The 18,334-nt window shown below is 38.2% G+C and overlaps 1 protein-coding gene across 7 annotated transcripts in view; it reads right to left on the minus strand.

Moving 5' to 3' along the window:
• NFASC (neurofascin) overlaps positions 1 to 18,334 on the minus strand; it is a 252,192-nt gene that overhangs the window by 113,204 nt on the left and 120,654 nt on the right. For all 7 annotated transcript variants that reach the window (XM_051998553.1, XM_051998554.1, XM_051998549.1 and 4 more), the window contains exon 3: positions 17,155 to 17,263. In XM_051998553.1, coding sequence (XP_051854513.1) covers positions 17,155 to 17,263 — 109 coding nt within the window. The remainder of the gene's footprint in view (positions 1 to 17,154; positions 17,264 to 18,334) is intronic.

Raw genomic sequence — 18,334 nt, forward strand, 5'->3', positions numbered from 1 at the left:
TTCTACTTGAATTCATTCTTCATACCACTGCCAGAATAAGCAATCATCTTTAGGGTTTGATATCTAAAACCTTTCAGTGAGTGGGATCAATAAACATCTCTAAATGTTCACTATTACCAGGCACTGTGCTAAGAACTGGAGATACAAAGAGAGGCAAAAGCAAATAAAATCCATCATTGTTCATACCCTCAAGGAGCTCACATTTTAATGATAGAGACAATATATCACTAGGTATATATTTGAAAGTAACTTGAAAGGGGGACGCATTCGCATTTGGTGGGGGAGACCAGGAATGCTTCCCACTGAAGAAAATGAGATTTTAGTTGATACTTTAAGGAAGTTAGAGAACCTAAGAGACAGAGATAAAAAGGGAATTCTAAGCATGAAAGTGGCCAGTGCGAAGGTTTAGAGATTCAGTGACATGTAAAAGGAACTGCAATTAGCAAAGATAGATGATAAAGTTTGTGGAGGGGAGCAAAGTAAATGAAAATTGGAATTGTAGACCAGGTTGTTAAGGCTTTAAGTGACAAAGAATTATGGAGATAATAGGGACCCACTTATCACTTTGGTAGTGTGTGTGTGTGTGTGTGTGTGTGTGTGTGTGTTAAAGAGAGAGAGACAGACAGACAGACAGACAGGAGACAGAGAGAGACACAGAGAGAAACAGAGACACACAGAGAGAAACAGAGAGAGAGAGAGAGAGAGAGAGAGAGAGAGAGAGACTGAGACTGGAGGCAGTGAGCACAATTAGAAGGCTATTAAAATTAGGTGAGAGGTGATGGCTTGAATTAGGATTGTGTCTCTGTGAACAGAGAGAAGGAAACACATACAAGATATGTTGTGAAAGTAGAAATGAAGATTGAGCGATGGATTGGCTCTATAGGGTGAGCTAGATTGAAGAACTGAGGAAGTGAGCTTGGATGGTGAGAAAGATGGTGGTATCTTTAATAGTAATAGTGAAATTTGGAAAAGAGAAGGATTGAGGGGAAAGAAAAACCCGAGTTCTATTTTGGACATATTTAATGAGTTGCCTTTGGCATATCCAGTTAAAGATTTCTATAAGGTAGTTCACAGATGGTGAAGATCTAGAACTCATGAGAGAGAAGGGCTAGACAGAGATACAGATGTGGAAAATAACTACATTGAGATGATAGCGGAATTTATGGGAGCTGATGAGATCACCAAATGAAATAGTAGAAGGTAAAGAAAAAGGGACTCAAGACAACTTATGCTAGCGGCATGAATGAATAAAAATCCAGCAAAGGGGGCTGAGGAGTGATGAGGCAGGCAGGGAGAAATCAAGAGAGAGAAATATCAAGAAAACCTCGATAAAAAAAATGTTCAGGAAGAGATTCTCTGCACTGAAAAATGCTGTAGAAGGGTCAAGACTGATAAGACTTGAGGAAAAGCCATTGGATTTGGCAATTAAGAGATCACTGATAACAGGAGAAGGCAGTTTTAGTTGAATATTGAGGTCAGAAGCCAGATTAAAGAGACTTTAGAAGAGAATGTCAGGAGAGGAAGTGGGAGCACCGATTGTGGAAGGTTTTCTCAAAGAGTTTGGAAAGGGAGGAAAAAAAATAGATTACATCTAGCAGCTCTGGTCAGATCAAGTGAGGTTTTTTAAAGTATGGAGCAGTATATAAAAAAGGAATGAAGGAGGCAGACGGTAGTAACTGAGGCTTGTGGGGTTGGCAAGCAGGATTGCGATAGACCCTGGGAACAGTGGGTTCAACAGAATTCTCCTGTCATTAAGAGAATGTAACTATAAACAGTGCAGCATTGATGGCCTGATAAAGAACTAGTGGAATGGAAAGCACACTAAGGAAGAGAATAGAGTTAGGAGTTGTAAGGTCTAGGGAAAGATGGGATGATGAAAGGTTATTATCAGCAAAGGAATTTCAGAGTTCATGGACATGGAAGTGGAATACTTGTGAGTGATGGCAAGAAAAGGGTATGACTATGTGAATGTAGCTGAGGTAGACCAGAGGAGATGGTCATGGGAATTAAGTGGATGAGAAACTGTAAGTTTTTGAGGAAGGCACAATATTTGAGGAAGCATCAATATATAAGTTAAATTATCCTAGTATGAAGGCAAGATTTGGGGTAGAGAGAAAGTCTGTGAGTCAGGAACTGAACTCAGTAACAAAGGAAGGAGAATGTGTTGGGCTGAGGAGAAGGGGAGAGCCATTGGACAATGGCCACCAGGATCTGGTTTGGGTGATAAACTTGGATAAGATGGACTTTAAGTAAGAAGAGACTGCTGGGTGTTGGTTAATAGAAGGAAAATTAGGAAGTATCAATGATTATCAAAGCCTATTCTTGCTCTCCCACCATTGAGTTAGGAGTATGAAAAAATATAGTCAGTGCTGGATGAAGTGGCCAAGGGCTCACTGAATGCCAGAAGATGGCAGGAGAGAGAAAAATAAAGGTTTAAGGTGGAAGGAAGTTTGTTAGTTATGAAACAGGCATTTGAGAGGATAGAATGGAAAGGGTGGGAAGATCTGGGACTAGAGATTGGGGGAAAGCATTGAGGGAATGGGAGTATGGGAGAAGGCAGTTAGAAAAGGAAAAATGGTGTTTATACATCTACAGCTGGATATTCAGCATCACTGAGGAAGAACACAGGGCATGGGAGCATGCTAATTATTAAGAAATAAGACCAGGAAGAGTATGAAGAAAGCTTCGTTGAGGGAGGTAGCTCATTATATTATTCAAGGTCCTCACTAAAGATCCAAAGCCATGGCAGGTGGTATCTTGTGAGGTCCAAATAGAAAAGGTTCTGGGAGTAAAGACAGAAGATAGAACCACCATACTTTTTTTAGCCTTTGCCCATGCTATTACCTATAGTCTTCTATCTCCCCTATTCACCTATTTACTTCTTACCTATTCTTTCAAGTCCATTTCAAGAGCTACTTCCTTTATGAAACCTTCCTGATAAGTGTCACTAACCACTTATCTTTCTTAATCCACATAGGTCTTTGTTGTGTAACTGTCACATATGTGCCATGCAATATTATGTTTAACAGTTATCTATGTCTATTTATTATAATCCATCAGACTGATTGCTCCATGACAGAAAGGACTGAGTTTTAACCAAACTTTATATCTCTAGAGTACCTAGCACAGTGAGCTGTACTCGGTAAGTGTTTTAGTAAATATTTGTTAAATGACCACATAAAAGGTAGAATCTAGGTAAAAAAATCAAGAAATGAACTTCTGGGCAACAATTCATCATTTAAACTTTAAATATAACTGGAGAACTTAGCACATGATAAATACAAGTGTGTGTAATTCATACATGCCAATGAAAAAGAGTTCCTCTTAAAACTTTTCTGCTCTTGAATGTGGTCCCTTGGGAAATGCCAGTGAAGCACCCTGAACTAGAATCACGAAACAACCCATAAATCTTCAAAGCAACAAATGATAAGATCCCAAGGCTCCAAAGAGAGTGAAGAACAGGTAACTTTTGCTTTTCCTGGTGCTCTTAGCACCCGCTTACAAAAGTCTAGACAGACATGCTCAAAACTTCTATTCCAAGATGTAATTTTCAGGGAGGTACTTAAATTATGATGAAAAAAAGATGAGCCTCCAAGAGTACAGAATCTGTGTCTCTGGAGTTCTGATAGTTCTAATTTTGCCGCAAATATGATTTAACAATAAAGATAAATCCACTCTTAATTCTATATAGATTAGCATTACTTTTGTGCTATCTTTATTTATCTTTCCAGTTCTTTTTCCCCTCAATTCAATTTACATTCCAATCTAAATAAGCTCCAATCTATTCCCTGAACTTAACATGTCAATGTCCATTCTCCTCTTCTATGCATTGACTCAGGCTGGCACCTGCCTGAAATACAGTCTCCTTTTTTCCACCAACAAAATCTTTTTTTCCCTGTAGGTTCAGCTCCAGTATTTTTGCCAGGAAGCTTCTCTGATTCTCCTAGATGAAAGTGTTTTCTCCCACTTCACCTTTTCCTAGAGTGCTTTGCCCGGATCTCTCCTTTGCCCCATTGCCCTCTATCTTGTATTAATACTTATTTGGGTGCATTCCCCCTCATTCTCAGTAGAACAGAAGATCCTTGAAGGCAGGGAATGTCCCAGTTTTGTCTCTGTACTCTCAGTGTCTAGTACAGTGCCTGGCATATAGGAGGCACTTAATATATATTTATTGATTGATTACATTTGAAATAAAAATTTATATCTGCACAACTATGGTCATCACTCATTCTTTGGTGAGTCAGAAAGGGAATACTGACTGGAGAGAGCATGAATCTCTTACTCTCAGAAACCCATTCAGAATTTCTAAGATCTCCAGTGTCCATAAAGGGCTGCAGCTAAGAAAGTCTCCCTCCCCAATCCCCACCTTATCCCCTACCACTGTCCTTCATGTCCATCACTGTTTCACAGCCATCTGCTTAAGCAGCTGGGGACAGGGGAAGCTGGGACCCATGCTCTACAGCCTAGAGACATCAAGGATCACACTTGGGAGCTCAGAATGACCCTCCTCCTCAACTCCTCAGTCTGCCCATGGATAGCGACTGGACCTTAGCCACGGTACTTCCAAAGAGACAGAGACACTTTTGTCCACTACTAATCCCCAAACAGAAAAGACAAAAAGAAAGGAGAGAGATAGGGACCTGCTGTGCCATAGATAACAGTGATTGTATTTCTGTGGGGGAGTGGCACTCCTCCCCCATTCCCATTCTTTACAAGAGGATGTTAGCCCAAGAGTCATACCAATTTCCATTCTGTGCCTTAGAGATTTCCCCCAGAATCTCAAGAATATTATAATTTTCTTATAATAAATTCTGTTTTGATTAAGAACCTCAGAACTGGACAGCTGTGGCACAAATCCCCTGTACAAGTGATTATCCAATCTTTATTTGAACACCTTAGAGTTTAACATCACCTAAAGTCATCTATTCCATTTTGGGATATCTCTAATTGTTAAGCAGTTTTCTCCTATACTTGAGCCAAGATCTACTAGCTGCCTACTTGTTCCCCTATTCTCAGCATTTTTCTAGTGGGGACGAGAGGCTTAGCATCCCAAGACAATACTCACCACAGCTGCTAGCTGACCTTGCCTCTCTTCATAATCAGTAAGAGAGAGACAGTGACTTCAGAACAGGGAGCCCCTTCTGTCTGCATGGAGTAGAAGGAAACACTTTTCTGGGATTTTCACGTAGCCAGAGACATCTTACAGTTGCCTTTTTGAAGTGGATCTCCTTTTCTTCCGTCCTTCTTCTCCTCCCTACTTCCTCCTGATTGGGGGCTGGGAGTGGGGAAGGGGTTCCATCTGCTCTGTGTTTGGCTTCTTTTCATAGGCAGGGAAGTAGGGAGGGAGGGGCTCTGGTGCAAGGGAGGGGAAGCCTACGTATTTAACCATCTCTATCGATCTGTTTGGTACAATGATGTCTATCATTCCCAAGCCTTTCTCCTTGCAGGTGTTTTGGTCACAGATATCCTGGGGTCTTAGAGACAGGACAAAGGGAAGGCACCAAATACTCCCAATTTCCTGCCAAATAAGAGATGTGTAGATATGAGAGGTCTATTTGAAAAATCATTGTTTTCTGGTCAAAGCCCAGGAGTAATCTACACATTGAAATGGAAAAGTCACTATTCATTAGGGTGACAGGATGGGGAAGAGAAGGGAAGAAATGAGTTTGCTCCTCCCTCAATGGGATCTGAAAAAATATCTGTCTTTTGTTCACCCTGGGAACCCATGGAGAAAGTCAAAATTTTGTTTTGTTTTTTAATAAATACTATTTAGCCATCCCAAATAAATTGGAAGGCCTGTAAGATAATACGTGAACATCACTATCCCAATCAGAAAAGCCTGATTCCTATACCAAAATGCAATCACTTCTAAAGTGGGATTGAATAGCCATATAACAATCAATTGGACTGAAAAAGCAAAAACAGATGATGCTTCTCCCAAGGGGTTATGGGAAAAGAATTTAACTGTGTGAGTTGGGGGTCTAGTTAGGATTGCAGTTAGCTATCTCCCAAAAGGGATGTCAGGTCCTAGTAGACTCCTAAAGGAGACAGCTTCAATTGGATAAGGAACCCAAGACACTCATTCTGAGAGTCCCACCTCAGTTAAGAAGCTCTGATTGAGTTCCAACTTCCTCATTTTATTTTTATTCTTTTCAAAAGTATTTTATTTTTCCAAATACACATAAAGATAATTTTCAACCTTCATTTTTGCAATATTTTGTGTTCCAAATTTTTCTACCTTCTCCCCAACTCCCCAACAAGCAATCCAATATACAACTTCCTCATTTTAAAGATGAGGCAACTGAGATTCATAGAGTTCCTCCAACTTCATCTCAGGTCACCTAAGACAATGTAGTTCTTCTCAGGTGGGTAAATAACTTGAGATGGCTACAAAGAGTATAGGGATCAGTATCACCAAATAGACTGGCTGATCCCTGCAACATGCTAAGGAACACAAGGACATCACAGAGGTTATGATTCAGTCAACTCTCTCTGGTACTGCAGCTCTCTCTCATCACTGGTCATTCATACCTCAACTAGGGTGTGAGGGCAGATTAGCATTCCTGGCATAAGATAGGAAAGATGTCACAATCACAATAAACATACATTATATCTATATATTTTTTACCCTTTACAAAAGGTTTTCTATATTGTCTCATTCGATTCTTAAATAATTTTGTATTTATTAGCATTATTTCCCCCATATTACACAGAGAGAAAAAAAAAAACAGAGACAGAGAGAGGAGAGACAGAGACAGATAATCAGACAGAGACAGAGAGAGACATACAAAGAGACAGAGAAACAGAAATAGAGACAGAAAGAGAGTATTTATTAAGTGTTTCCTATATATCAAAGCAGCTAGATGGCTCAGTGGATAGAGCGTTTGATCTGAAGTCTGGAAAACCTGAGTTCAAATCTGGTCTCTTAGACACTTACTAGCTACATGACCTTATAGGATCCTAGGTGCTCCCACTGTGACTCTATGCATTGTGCTATCAGCTAAGTGGAACAGTATATATAGAGTGCCAGATCTAGAGTCATGAAGACTCAACTTTAAATCTGGCTTCAAACACTAGCTGGATGACCCTGAATGAGTCACTTCACCTTGTTTGCCTCAGTTTCCTCATCTGTAAAAAGAGGTGGAGAAAGAAAAGGCAAACCATTCCAGCCTCTTTGTCAAGAAAACCCCAAATGGAGTCATGAAGGGTTAGACACAAGTGAAACGACAAAATGACAACAACAAAAACTAGCTGTCTATCAAATCTAACCTATGTAACCATTTGTTTGCTGCAATATATTTGGTGTGTGGGTATAGCTTGGGAAGTTTTAGGGGAAAGGGAGATAAGAAGGGGAAACCTAAAGTGATGGGCTTAAAATGACCTTTTGGAACTTACTGATAGATTTCCCTTATCCAGGTTCTCCCACATCTCACTTCTGTCTTACTACCAGTTGACATTGGAAAAAGCATTTTACCTCCCAGACCTCAGTTTCCCCATCTGTTAAATAAGATGAACTTCCAGCTCTAGAGATGACCCTATAACTTTTTTTCCATTGAAAGATCTATTAATAAATAATAATGACTGACATTTTTATAGCCCTTTAAAGTTTTGCAAAGCACTTTATACATAGTACCTAACTGAGCCTCACAACAACCTGAGGTAGGTAATTCCAATATCATTGTCCCCATTTTACAAGCAGACTTAAGGTTCACAGAAATGAAGTGATTTGCTCATGTCACACCCAGCTAGTATGAATCAAAAGTAGAATTGAAACTCCAGGTCCATCACTCTAAGGTTTTTTCTCATTCCCAGCAAGATTACAAAGGAGATATTCAAAGTATCTCTAATGGGCTCACCCTCAGGAACTAGAAGGACCTGCTTATTTGTAATCCTGTTTTGGTACCATAATTGGAAGCCAATGGAACAAGAATCTGGGAGAAAAGGGGAGAGAACAAATGCCTCTTTCTTTGAAAGAGTTTGAAAATATCATAATGAAAGAAAAGCCCCCCAACAATAAAGATGATCCCTTAGTATTTTAGCAAAATAGCAATGGAGGGCTTCTTCCTTCACACCGTAGGCTCGCTCCCCCTCCCTTCTCTAATCACAGTGGAGAAAATGTTCACAGCAATTAGACATCTTCACAGATGGGGAAGGAGTGAAACCCCAGAGACCTTCAGGAGGAGGGACACCTTCAACGTACCCCTTGGCAGTGTTGGTGACGGCAGCAGGTTTCCTCCCTGGCCCTATTTTTCAAGGGAAGGAACTTCAGAAGGAAAGATAAAAATCTTGGGGGAGAGGGGAGAAAGGAAGGGATGCTGAGTGACCAGATAGTGTGACATGTATACACTGGCTCTAAATTTCCCTGAATCTCCAGGATATATTGCTGAAAAGGAGAATAAAAATGGAATCCAGGATGGATTCAATCTCTGTAGCAGTGTTTAGAGGCTGTATTTGAATGGGAAGATAGAGTAAATGAAAAGTAAAGAGCCCTGGCTCTTTAGATGGAAGAGCGGGGCTCAAAGCACTTCTAATGTTTCCTACCTATGTGACTTTGGGCAAATTTTATTTTAATTTCTGTAAAATGAGGAAGTTGGACTATATCTTTTCTAGGTATGAGATGGGAAGACAACTTTTTTTCTGGTCAACCCAAGCCCTCCCACTTTTGGAAATTCTCTTGTTTTGAACTTTAGAGACTCTATGCTTGTGGAGAACCACTCCCCAGCTCACTCTTCTCTTGGCATTAAGCATGGCCAGTGTGGGCTATGAATGAAACCTCTTACTGTTATCTTGGGCTATCATCCATTTGTATCATTTTAAAGGTAGGAGCCATCTGCTGAGAACATTATTCAATTTATATTCTTCATTTTGGAATGCTGAGCCCCAAAGTCTTACTGGAAAACTCATCTGAAAAATCTCTGTAGAGAGAAGTTCTTTAGAGAGAAGCTCAGAGGTCAGGATGTCAAAAGCAAGAAACCCTCCTTTACTAGACATGTTGTTCATTAGCTTCTTGAGCTTGTTTTTGTGGCCCTGGAGAAATTATTTAGATTCTCTTAAACTTGGTCTTTGGAGAATACACAAAAACTAGATGATACATATGGATAAAAAATCATGTAAACATATTTATATTATATGACATACTTACATATTCCATAATATACTTGTTATATAATACAATATATTTATGTAAAACATAGTTATATGTTACATTTTTATACATAATATAAATAATACATTTATATATAATTAGACATAATATATTCATATATAATATAAATCTATGTATTATGTATTATATTACATATATCATAATATATACATATGAATATAAAAGAATGTTGACTTGAATAAATAATAATTTAAAAAGGCTTCTCTGGACAAGGAAAAAGTCTAGATTTCTAATCTGCAGTATCTTTTGCTTTAACTGGGACATTCTGACACATCCCAAGAATGGCTTATGCTTCTCATTTCTGTTTAAAGAATCCCACTCAAATAAACTTGCCATTAAAGTTTCAACCCCTTACTTCTATCAACCCCTTTCTCCAATGCTCTCTGTCTTCTGACATCATCTGCTTCCAGATGGGAAGCGGCTGAAAGTAGTCCAAGCACAGGGAGCCAAGAGCCAGATCAACGCTCCCAATGTAATGACCCTCCATCAATATTGGTTTAGCTGCTGAAATTCCAAGGGCGGTGTAGAGCACAATTGCATTTTTCAGATTCCTGTGTGACATGTGATGGGGAGGAGGGGAACATGGGGAGGAGAAGGAAGAGGATGGCAGGAGGTAGAAGCATCTGTTCCTCCCTCCCTTCAACCCTTTAAATTTACATCAGATACAGACATTAGTCTGGAAAATTGTTATCGGAGGCTAAAGTTCCACAGGGATAGAGAGGTGAAAATTCATAGGAGTTAGAAGAAGATGGTGGCAGGAAAAAGGGGACGCATGGAAGGGCCTTTTTCAGGATAAGATGTAGAATATTAGCTGGAAATCAAATTTCCAAATACCTACATCCATGAATACGGTACTTTATTAAGAGAAATTTTGGAAAGAACTCTATTAGCATCTTGTATTCTGAGCTCTTTCATATATCAGTAAATATGATAAATTCTGAGTCATCACAAGAATTGTACCTTTGTATGAAGGGAAAACCCCGGGAGGAGGAGGGCAATATCAACAAACACTTGAGCCTCTGAGGAAGGGAGAAGATTATTTAGGGGTCAATAGAGAGAAGTGGAAAGGGGACCAAAAGAGGTCATGTCAGTATTTAACATAGTGGCTGGTGCATAATGAATGTTTAATAAATTTGTTCTCATTCTCTCTTTTCTCTTGGTCTCTCTGTGTGTGTCTGTCTGTCTCTCTTGAGTCTCAGAAGAACTGTAATGAAAAGCAGGGGCACTTGAGTTGAGGTTTTATACCTTTGTGCCTCATAGAAATGGAAAGTACTTTGGCTTTAGATTTAGAGGACCAACTTAGATCCAAAGTCCACCTCTGAAATTGATACCTATATACCTGACCTTTTCGCTGGATGTCAGTTTTCTGTATAATGGGAGGGTTGGACTACATCATTTCTGAGGTCTCTTGCAGTTCTAACTCTAGGATCCTATGATCTCACTGCTATACCAATTTCTGCAGTTATCTGTGACCCCAGCAAAAAAGTGGTAAGCCAGCACTTAGAGGGAGTGCCTGGAGAAGGCATTGGTCCTTTGAATTCAGGATCAATGTGCCTTCCACTAGACAAGGTTGCTATTCAGTCCTGTCTCATTGTGACTCCATTTGGAATTTTCTTGGCAAAGACACTGAAGTGATTTGCCATCTCCTGCTTCAGCTCCTTTTACAGATGTTGAAAATGAGGCAAAATTTGAACTCACAAAGATAAGTCTTTCTGACTCCGGGCTCTATCTAATAAATCATCTAATGGCTTCTAGGCAAGGTACAAAAGTACAAAAACTCTACCCAGGTACATTGCCTCTTAGGTTACACAGAAAGAAATGATGATATTAGACAATATATTTCCTGAGAACTGTCCCTGGAAAAAGTCTGACGATCCAGAGATTGGGGGAGGCTGAACGAAGAGGGTGTTGTGGTCAAAGTTCAGCAGATCCCCTTTTCTAATCCCCCAATCATTTCCCACAGAGCTTTCTGTGGTCTCCTTCACCCATAATTATATATCCTTAGTTCTCCACAGTACCCTGTCCCTAAAGGAGATGGAGTGGGGCACATGGGAGGAAAAACAGAGCAGGAGCAGGGGTAGATAGAGAACTAACAAGCATGAAAACAATTAATCAAATAGATCCATTTGGATAATTGGGGTTCTGGAGAAACTGGGTGACTTCTAGGCCATGCGTCAGAGGACAGGTGTCTGCCCCCTTGACCGAAACTGGTAAGCCAGAGTGTGAGGCCGGGTGAGCTGGGGGGAGGTGGGGATTAAGTCCAAGCAAGTGACAGAGGCACTCTGCTGCTTCCAGGGAGGGGGCTGGAAAGCAGGAGCAGATGCCATAAGGCAGCTCCAGATGGCTGCGACTTTGGAAACAAAAGGCAAAGAGCCAGAGGGAACAGCGGAAAGGGACATGAGGGAGCCTCTCCTTTACCAGGGCTCATTGTCAGAACAACCTGGACAGAGAGAATTAGATCCACACCTGGATACCGACTATAGGCAAATGCAACAGAGATAGTTTGACTTCCATGTTCCAGGAAACATTTCATCGCCATGAAGTCAGCACCATTCCCAGAACAGAAGATGTAAATTAAACCAAGAATGGACCTAATGAAAACTAGATAAATTCCACTTTAGCCAAGTTTTATTATTATTTTATTTTTTATATTTATTTATTATATTATATAAATATTTATATTTATTATTTATTATATTATTATTTTATTATTGACCCTGCTTGGGAGTTCTCAGTTTACACCTTCAACTTTCCTAATGGACTTTTGATGTTTCTATGTCCGCATCTATGACAATAGGGAAGAAGAGTTACTGCCTTAAGGAACAAGGAGATCCAGTTCCTGAAAAATGAGAGATTTTAGATTACCTCTACAATCCCTTCCAGTGTTTTCAATGCCTGACACACAGTAGGCATTTAATAAATGTTTATTGATTGACTTTCAGTTTTATTACCTTTGATGGTAGTACTGTATATTAACTCTGTGAAGCTGTATGATATTGGGAAAGTCATCTGGACTCTCATATTCTATTTTATTAATCTCCCCTTTTATTTTTAGAATTTGAAATATGGTATTTAATTGGTAGTTTTTAATTTGTTCTTTTTATAGCTTTTTAAGTTGCAAACCCAATTCATTGATCTTTTCTTTCTCTATTTTATGCAAGTAAGCTTCTAAAGAAATAGAATTTCCCCTAATTATCACTTTGGCTACATCCCACAAATTTTGGTATGTTGTCTCATTATTATCTTGGATGAAATTATTGATTGTGTCTATGATTTTTGTTTCATCCATTTATTCTTTAGGCTTAGATTATTTAGTCTCCAATTAATTTTTGGTCTATTTTCCCCTGGTCTTTTATTGCATGTAATTTTTATTGCATTATTAGATCTCATATTCTAAATAGTAAGGAAAACTGTTCACATGATTATTGTGTAGATCTTTGTGTCTTTGTGCCTTTCCTTGGCAAAAAAAAAAAAAAAAGAAGGTTTCAATCTGGAGGAGTCCGAGATATCCCCTCAGAAATGGCTATAATATAAAGCCATGATATATTTTTGTTGTTTTGTAGTTTTCCAGTCAAGTCTGACTCTTTGTGACCCTATTTGGGGTTTTCTTGGCAAATATACTAGAATGCTTTGTCATTTCCTTCTCCAGCTTATTTTATAGACGAGGAAACTGAGACAAACAGGTTAAGTGATTTGTCTAGGGACACATAGTTCCTGCTACTTCCTGGCTTCAAGCTCAGAGCTCTATGCACTGTGCCACCTTAGTTATCCTTCCATATTGTACATACAAATGCTTTGAAAACTTTAAAAGGGCCACTTCTTATGGGAGCAAAAATTGTTTACAATGGGGGCTCAATGATTGGCTGAACAAGCCATATATATGAAAATGTGGTCATAATTGTATCTACCAATTGTGAGAATCAAATGAGATTATATTTGTATAGTGCTTAGCACATAGTAAGGACTTAATGTTTGTTTCCTTCCTTTCTTCCTTTGTTGCACTCCAAGAAAAGGTGAACAGAAGGAATTCAGAAAAACAGGGAGATGTCAAATAATCAAAGTCAGGAAAAAATATTCACAAAGACTACAGTAACATAAACAAAAAGGACCCTGAAAGAAAACTGAATAGTGTGTAATTGTCATTAATAGTCATGGGGAGATGCACCTTTTTCCTTTCCTTGTATAAATGGGGGACCATAGATACAGAACATTACATTTTCTGTCAGATATAATCACTATATTGGTTTTGCTCAATTGCTTTTTCTTTGTTACAAGGGTGGAGGGAAGATGAAATAGGAGACTAAGTACTGTCATGTATAGAAATAACCAAATACAAATTGTACCCATAAAACTTTTAACTTTTAAAAAAGAAATATTAAAATTATTATGTAAATAATATGATCTGTAATCAATGAAGCTAAAATAAGAGAAATTACAGAGAAATATATTTGCATCAAATATCAACTATAAGAGTCAGATACTTATGATACATAGATAATTGACACAATTATGATTGCTTTTAAAATAAGGATTTCAAGTCATAAATGACATTTTAAAAACATTCTCACTATCATTAATAGTAAGATAAATGCAAATTAGAACAACACTAAGTTTTCACTTCTTATCTCGCAAATTGGCAAAGATAATGAAACACAAGAATAATTAATGTTAGAGAGATTGTGAGAAGTCAGGCATATTAATCTACTCTTGGTGGAGCTGTAAATTAGTCCAACAGCTCTGGATATTAATGTGCAATTATGCAAGAAAATAACTAAACTGTCCATAATATCTTTTGAGCAGCAATTTCACCACTGTCATCTTCTTTATGGAAATCCAAGTTAGAAACAAAGATCGCATGTATCCAAAGTATTCATAGCATCACCCATTGTGGGAACAAAGAACTAAAAACAAAGTGGTGCCTACTAGTTAAGGGAAAGCTGAAAAACATGTGGTATGTGAATGTGATGGAATATTATAGTATAAGAAATGACAAATACAAGAAATACAAAGAAGCACAACAAGATTTATGTGACTCATGTTAGAGTGAAATCAGTAGGATTATATATATATACACATATTTATAAATGTATGTGTGTATATATTAAATGACTACAACTGCATAAATGAAAATTTTACAAATGAAAAACTAAATAAAATAAAACTAGACTTGTGATTTCAATTTGGTACGGGAAGCTTCTGGTAAAACAATTTCTAACAACCTGTTCTGTGTAAAGTTGCTTGGAGCATGGAGAACTTGTATGATTAGAGTCACACAAATGGAATGGGTCAAAGGTGGGACTTGAATCCAGGACTTCCTGATTCTGAGGCTAGATTTTTATCCATACTGCCTTCTTTGGAAAAAAAAAGAAGTTTTCAATCTGGAGGAGAGGAAAAGTTTTTGTCTTCCCAGAAATGGCTATAAGGCCAATGGCATCAATAAAAATGTATTTAAAAAAATAAATGTATGGAATTATTATTAAGTTAGAAATGTTCAGAGGATAGAGGCTATACCTAATTTGCCTTCCATGGTGCTCAGCAACAACAATACTGAAGTAGGTTTGGGTTGACAGAGAGGATGTTTTCCTTTTATTGGGGGAACTTAGGTCATAGCCTTAGGGCTTCCTAATCTTTTAGCCCCAGATATAGGTAGAAGAAAAAAAGGTGTGGGCCCTGGAAACCCAAGACAAAACAGAGCAGTGGTTCAGAAATGGATTTCACCTCCCAGTGAACCACTCCATGCTAGTTTATGTCATTTATGGATTCATTTACAAAAATCTTCATCCCATTATCTAAAATGAGTGAGCTCAAAATAACATAAGAAAAAGATGGTGGGAACAGAGTAATATTCTCATTCAATAGTCAGGGCCACTGCAGAAGGAAATGGTCCAGCAGGCAATAAATTGGATTTCCTAATCTGGTTGATGAATCCTGGCAAAAATTTGGAGAAGCACATTCAGAAGGGTCAAGATTAGAAAAGCAGGAGCTTTTCAGAGACCATTCCTGAGAACTACTTACATCCTATTTAAAAGACAAAAATAATTTAAAGGCTTACCAAACATGCCATATGCTTTATCGCCCTACTCCCTAGCTGGGCCCTATTCATGAGAGAACAGAAAGCATCTGGGGAGAAACCTGTGGTGAGGAAGAAAAACTGAACGGAGAGATGTCAAACCCAAGGAATTAAGAGATCCGTTCTGGCTTCTGAGCTCTCTGTCAGGTCTACCCCAGTTCTGAAGCTCAAGCAATAAGCTCATGATAAATTGCCAATTATTTTACTATTAAAATTTCATACCTCACTTCTTTCATTTCCTTCTCTTACTACCCAAGGGGGCTGAGGCTAAAACTAGTGTTGCTTCAGGGCAAAAGGAAGTTTGAATCCCAGATGGGACAATGCACATCTCAGAAACAGTGAGTTGCTCTAGTTAGATCTCCCCCTGTGGCTACTCACTGTGCCCTTAGACAGCTGCTCATCTGCCAAGGGCCAATTGTTCTCCACCTCCTAACCTTCCCGAGAGGGTCCTTACATAACCTCTGGAGATCCTCCTCTGATGATCCCCCATATGCCCAGAGCTGTCACTCACAATGCTCACAAAAGACCATGAGGAGCCATAAGCTTGGGGGTGGGGGAAGAGGGTCAGAGGCTAGGCTGTTTGCTGATTCTTCAGTAAAGGTGGTCATCCTGGACAATAACATAATACTCATGTCTAATGATTGCATCTGCTTAGTAAGGGAAAGCCAACATTGGCTCCATGCTTTTTAAAGAAGGATCCACTCTGCAGCTGAAAACACGGGGCTTTTTACAGGCAATCCTACAAAACAACCTTCCTTGGACAAAAGCACGGGCAGCAGAGGACCCTGGTTTAACATACTTTTTTATTCTTTATATGATGTTTTTCTACCCTTCTTATGTAGAGCAAATAGAAATCAGAGGGAAGGAACTTCAATTGCCAAAGAAAACTTTTAGGTAATATGTAAAGAAATATTTCCTTCTGAAGATAAGGAATTTGGGGATTGTTATGGGGTAAATAAAAGTTCATTGATTTAATATTTAAATACTTCCACACTTCTCAGTAAAATACTGTCAGGAAGTTTCCTAATGTCTAACCTAAAAAAATCCATTTTGAAATTTCAATGTAATTTCTTCATTTTGAGATACTTTGAAGAAGAAAAAGAATAGCTAACTTCACTCTCACCCACTCCTCATAATTCTTCAGAGACCCTTAAACATTTATAAATGTCTTCCAGCTTTCTTTTCTCCAGGAAAAAAAATGAATGAATTGCAAGAACAAAAACTTCAGAGAGGGAAGATTTTATTTATATATCCTTGGGAACCAAGGAATTCTAAGATAAAATTCTGAGAGTCCCTATGACTCAAGGTAACAGACATTTATGTGTAGGTCAGGGTATGTGTGCATATATGTGTATATAAATATATATATTATATACACATACATACACACATATGTGTTTATACATACACATCTAAACCCAACTAGATTTCTCATGGTACTGATTTAGACTTATTTGTCTCTGACATACCATGTTTAGAATACCTGAATGACTTGTTAAAATATTGCAGAATTTCAGATTTGGAAAGGACTTCAAAGTTCATCCAATTCAAATCATACCAGAAATTTAACTCACTCTCACTATATCCTGGACAAGTAGCCATCCAGATTAGGAAAATCTTCAATGACCAGGAACTCAATAAGTGTGGAGGTAGCCTTTACACTCATTCCTTACATTGAGTCTAAATCTGCCAATTTCTACTTTTTTTCTCCTAGTTCTATCTTTTGGGGCCAAGCAGAACAACTCAATTCAACCTCTATATGAAGTCCTACAAATATTTGAAGAGTATTATTTCTGACCATAAAGATATTTCTGTTCCTAAGACAATACTTGCAAATGTTTCCCCAGTCAAATAACTCAAATTTCCTTTAGGATTTTGGTTCCTTAAACACGTCCCTCACAATCCAGAATTCACTTACCTTCTCTGTTTCATTCACCCTCCTGTTCGAAACAGTATTGGAGACACTGTCCTGGCCAGCGGAGGGATGGAAAACTCCACTTTCCCAAACTGCACATAAGTCAAGTAACCTATCACAAAACACAAAGGAAATTCCTATAGTTATTCTAGGAGAAAGCTCTGTGGTTTAGGGCTGGGATATTTCCATGGAAGTTTATGTATTTAGGGGACAATTTACCCATAATGATTTCATTAATTTTTACAATATCACTAGGAAAGCTATTTAATGTCTATTGTTGAGTTTAACTATCCATACAATTAAAAGATGTTCTGTGGGGACTTGGATGAGAGTCACCAGGGATAAGAGGTGGGTGGATTATAATCTGCAGTGTTGGAGAAAGCATTCATATCAATGAGATATCAGATCTATCAAATTAACAGGCTTGGTTTTCTTCTGGCTATCATTATTCTTCCTTTTCTATTGGTAAGAAAACAGAGGCCCAGGGAGGTTTCTTGGAAAGTAAAGAAACTACTAGAGGTGAAAATAAAAAACAGGTTCTAGCCTTAATTTTGCATCAAGCTAGTCACTTGCCTTTTTCTATTGCTCAAGCTCCTCATTTGTCAAATGGAAAAAATAATTTCTGCCTCTAGGGCAGAGGTTCTTAATTTGAGATCCATGAACTTGTTTTAAAAAACATTTTGATGATTGTATATAATTAGTTTCTTTTGTAATCCTATGCCTTTTGCATCATGCATTTAAAAGCATTATTCTGAAAGTAAGTCTCTAGGCATTGCCACATTGACAAAAGGATCCCTGCCACAAATAAGTCCACAGTATTTTTAAATAGATGGTTACTGCATGTCAGGCACTGAGTTAAGCACTGGGAATACAAATATAAGCAGAAAGAAAGAAATCTTTGCCCTTAAGGAGTTTACATTCTAATGGGTTAAGACAACACATAAAAGGAAAATTGAAAGGAAGAGTCAAACTCACAAAGGAATGAGGGTAAAGAAAAGAAAAGTTCCAGAATCTTTGTTCTAGAGGACTGAGATAAAATATGCAAAAACATATTGGAAAAAATATAAAGCTCTATAAAACATATAAGGCTTTATTATTGTAATTATTCCATGAACACGTGTTAAGAAAGGTAACTCCCAATATGAGTCAGAATCATTATCTTTATTATTTTAGGTTTTGATGA

The sequence above is a fragment of the Antechinus flavipes genome, chromosome 4, assembly GCF_016432865.1.
Source record: "Antechinus flavipes isolate AdamAnt ecotype Samford, QLD, Australia chromosome 4, AdamAnt_v2, whole genome shotgun sequence".
NCBI classification, from domain to species: domain Eukaryota; kingdom Metazoa; phylum Chordata; class Mammalia; order Dasyuromorphia; family Dasyuridae; genus Antechinus; species Antechinus flavipes.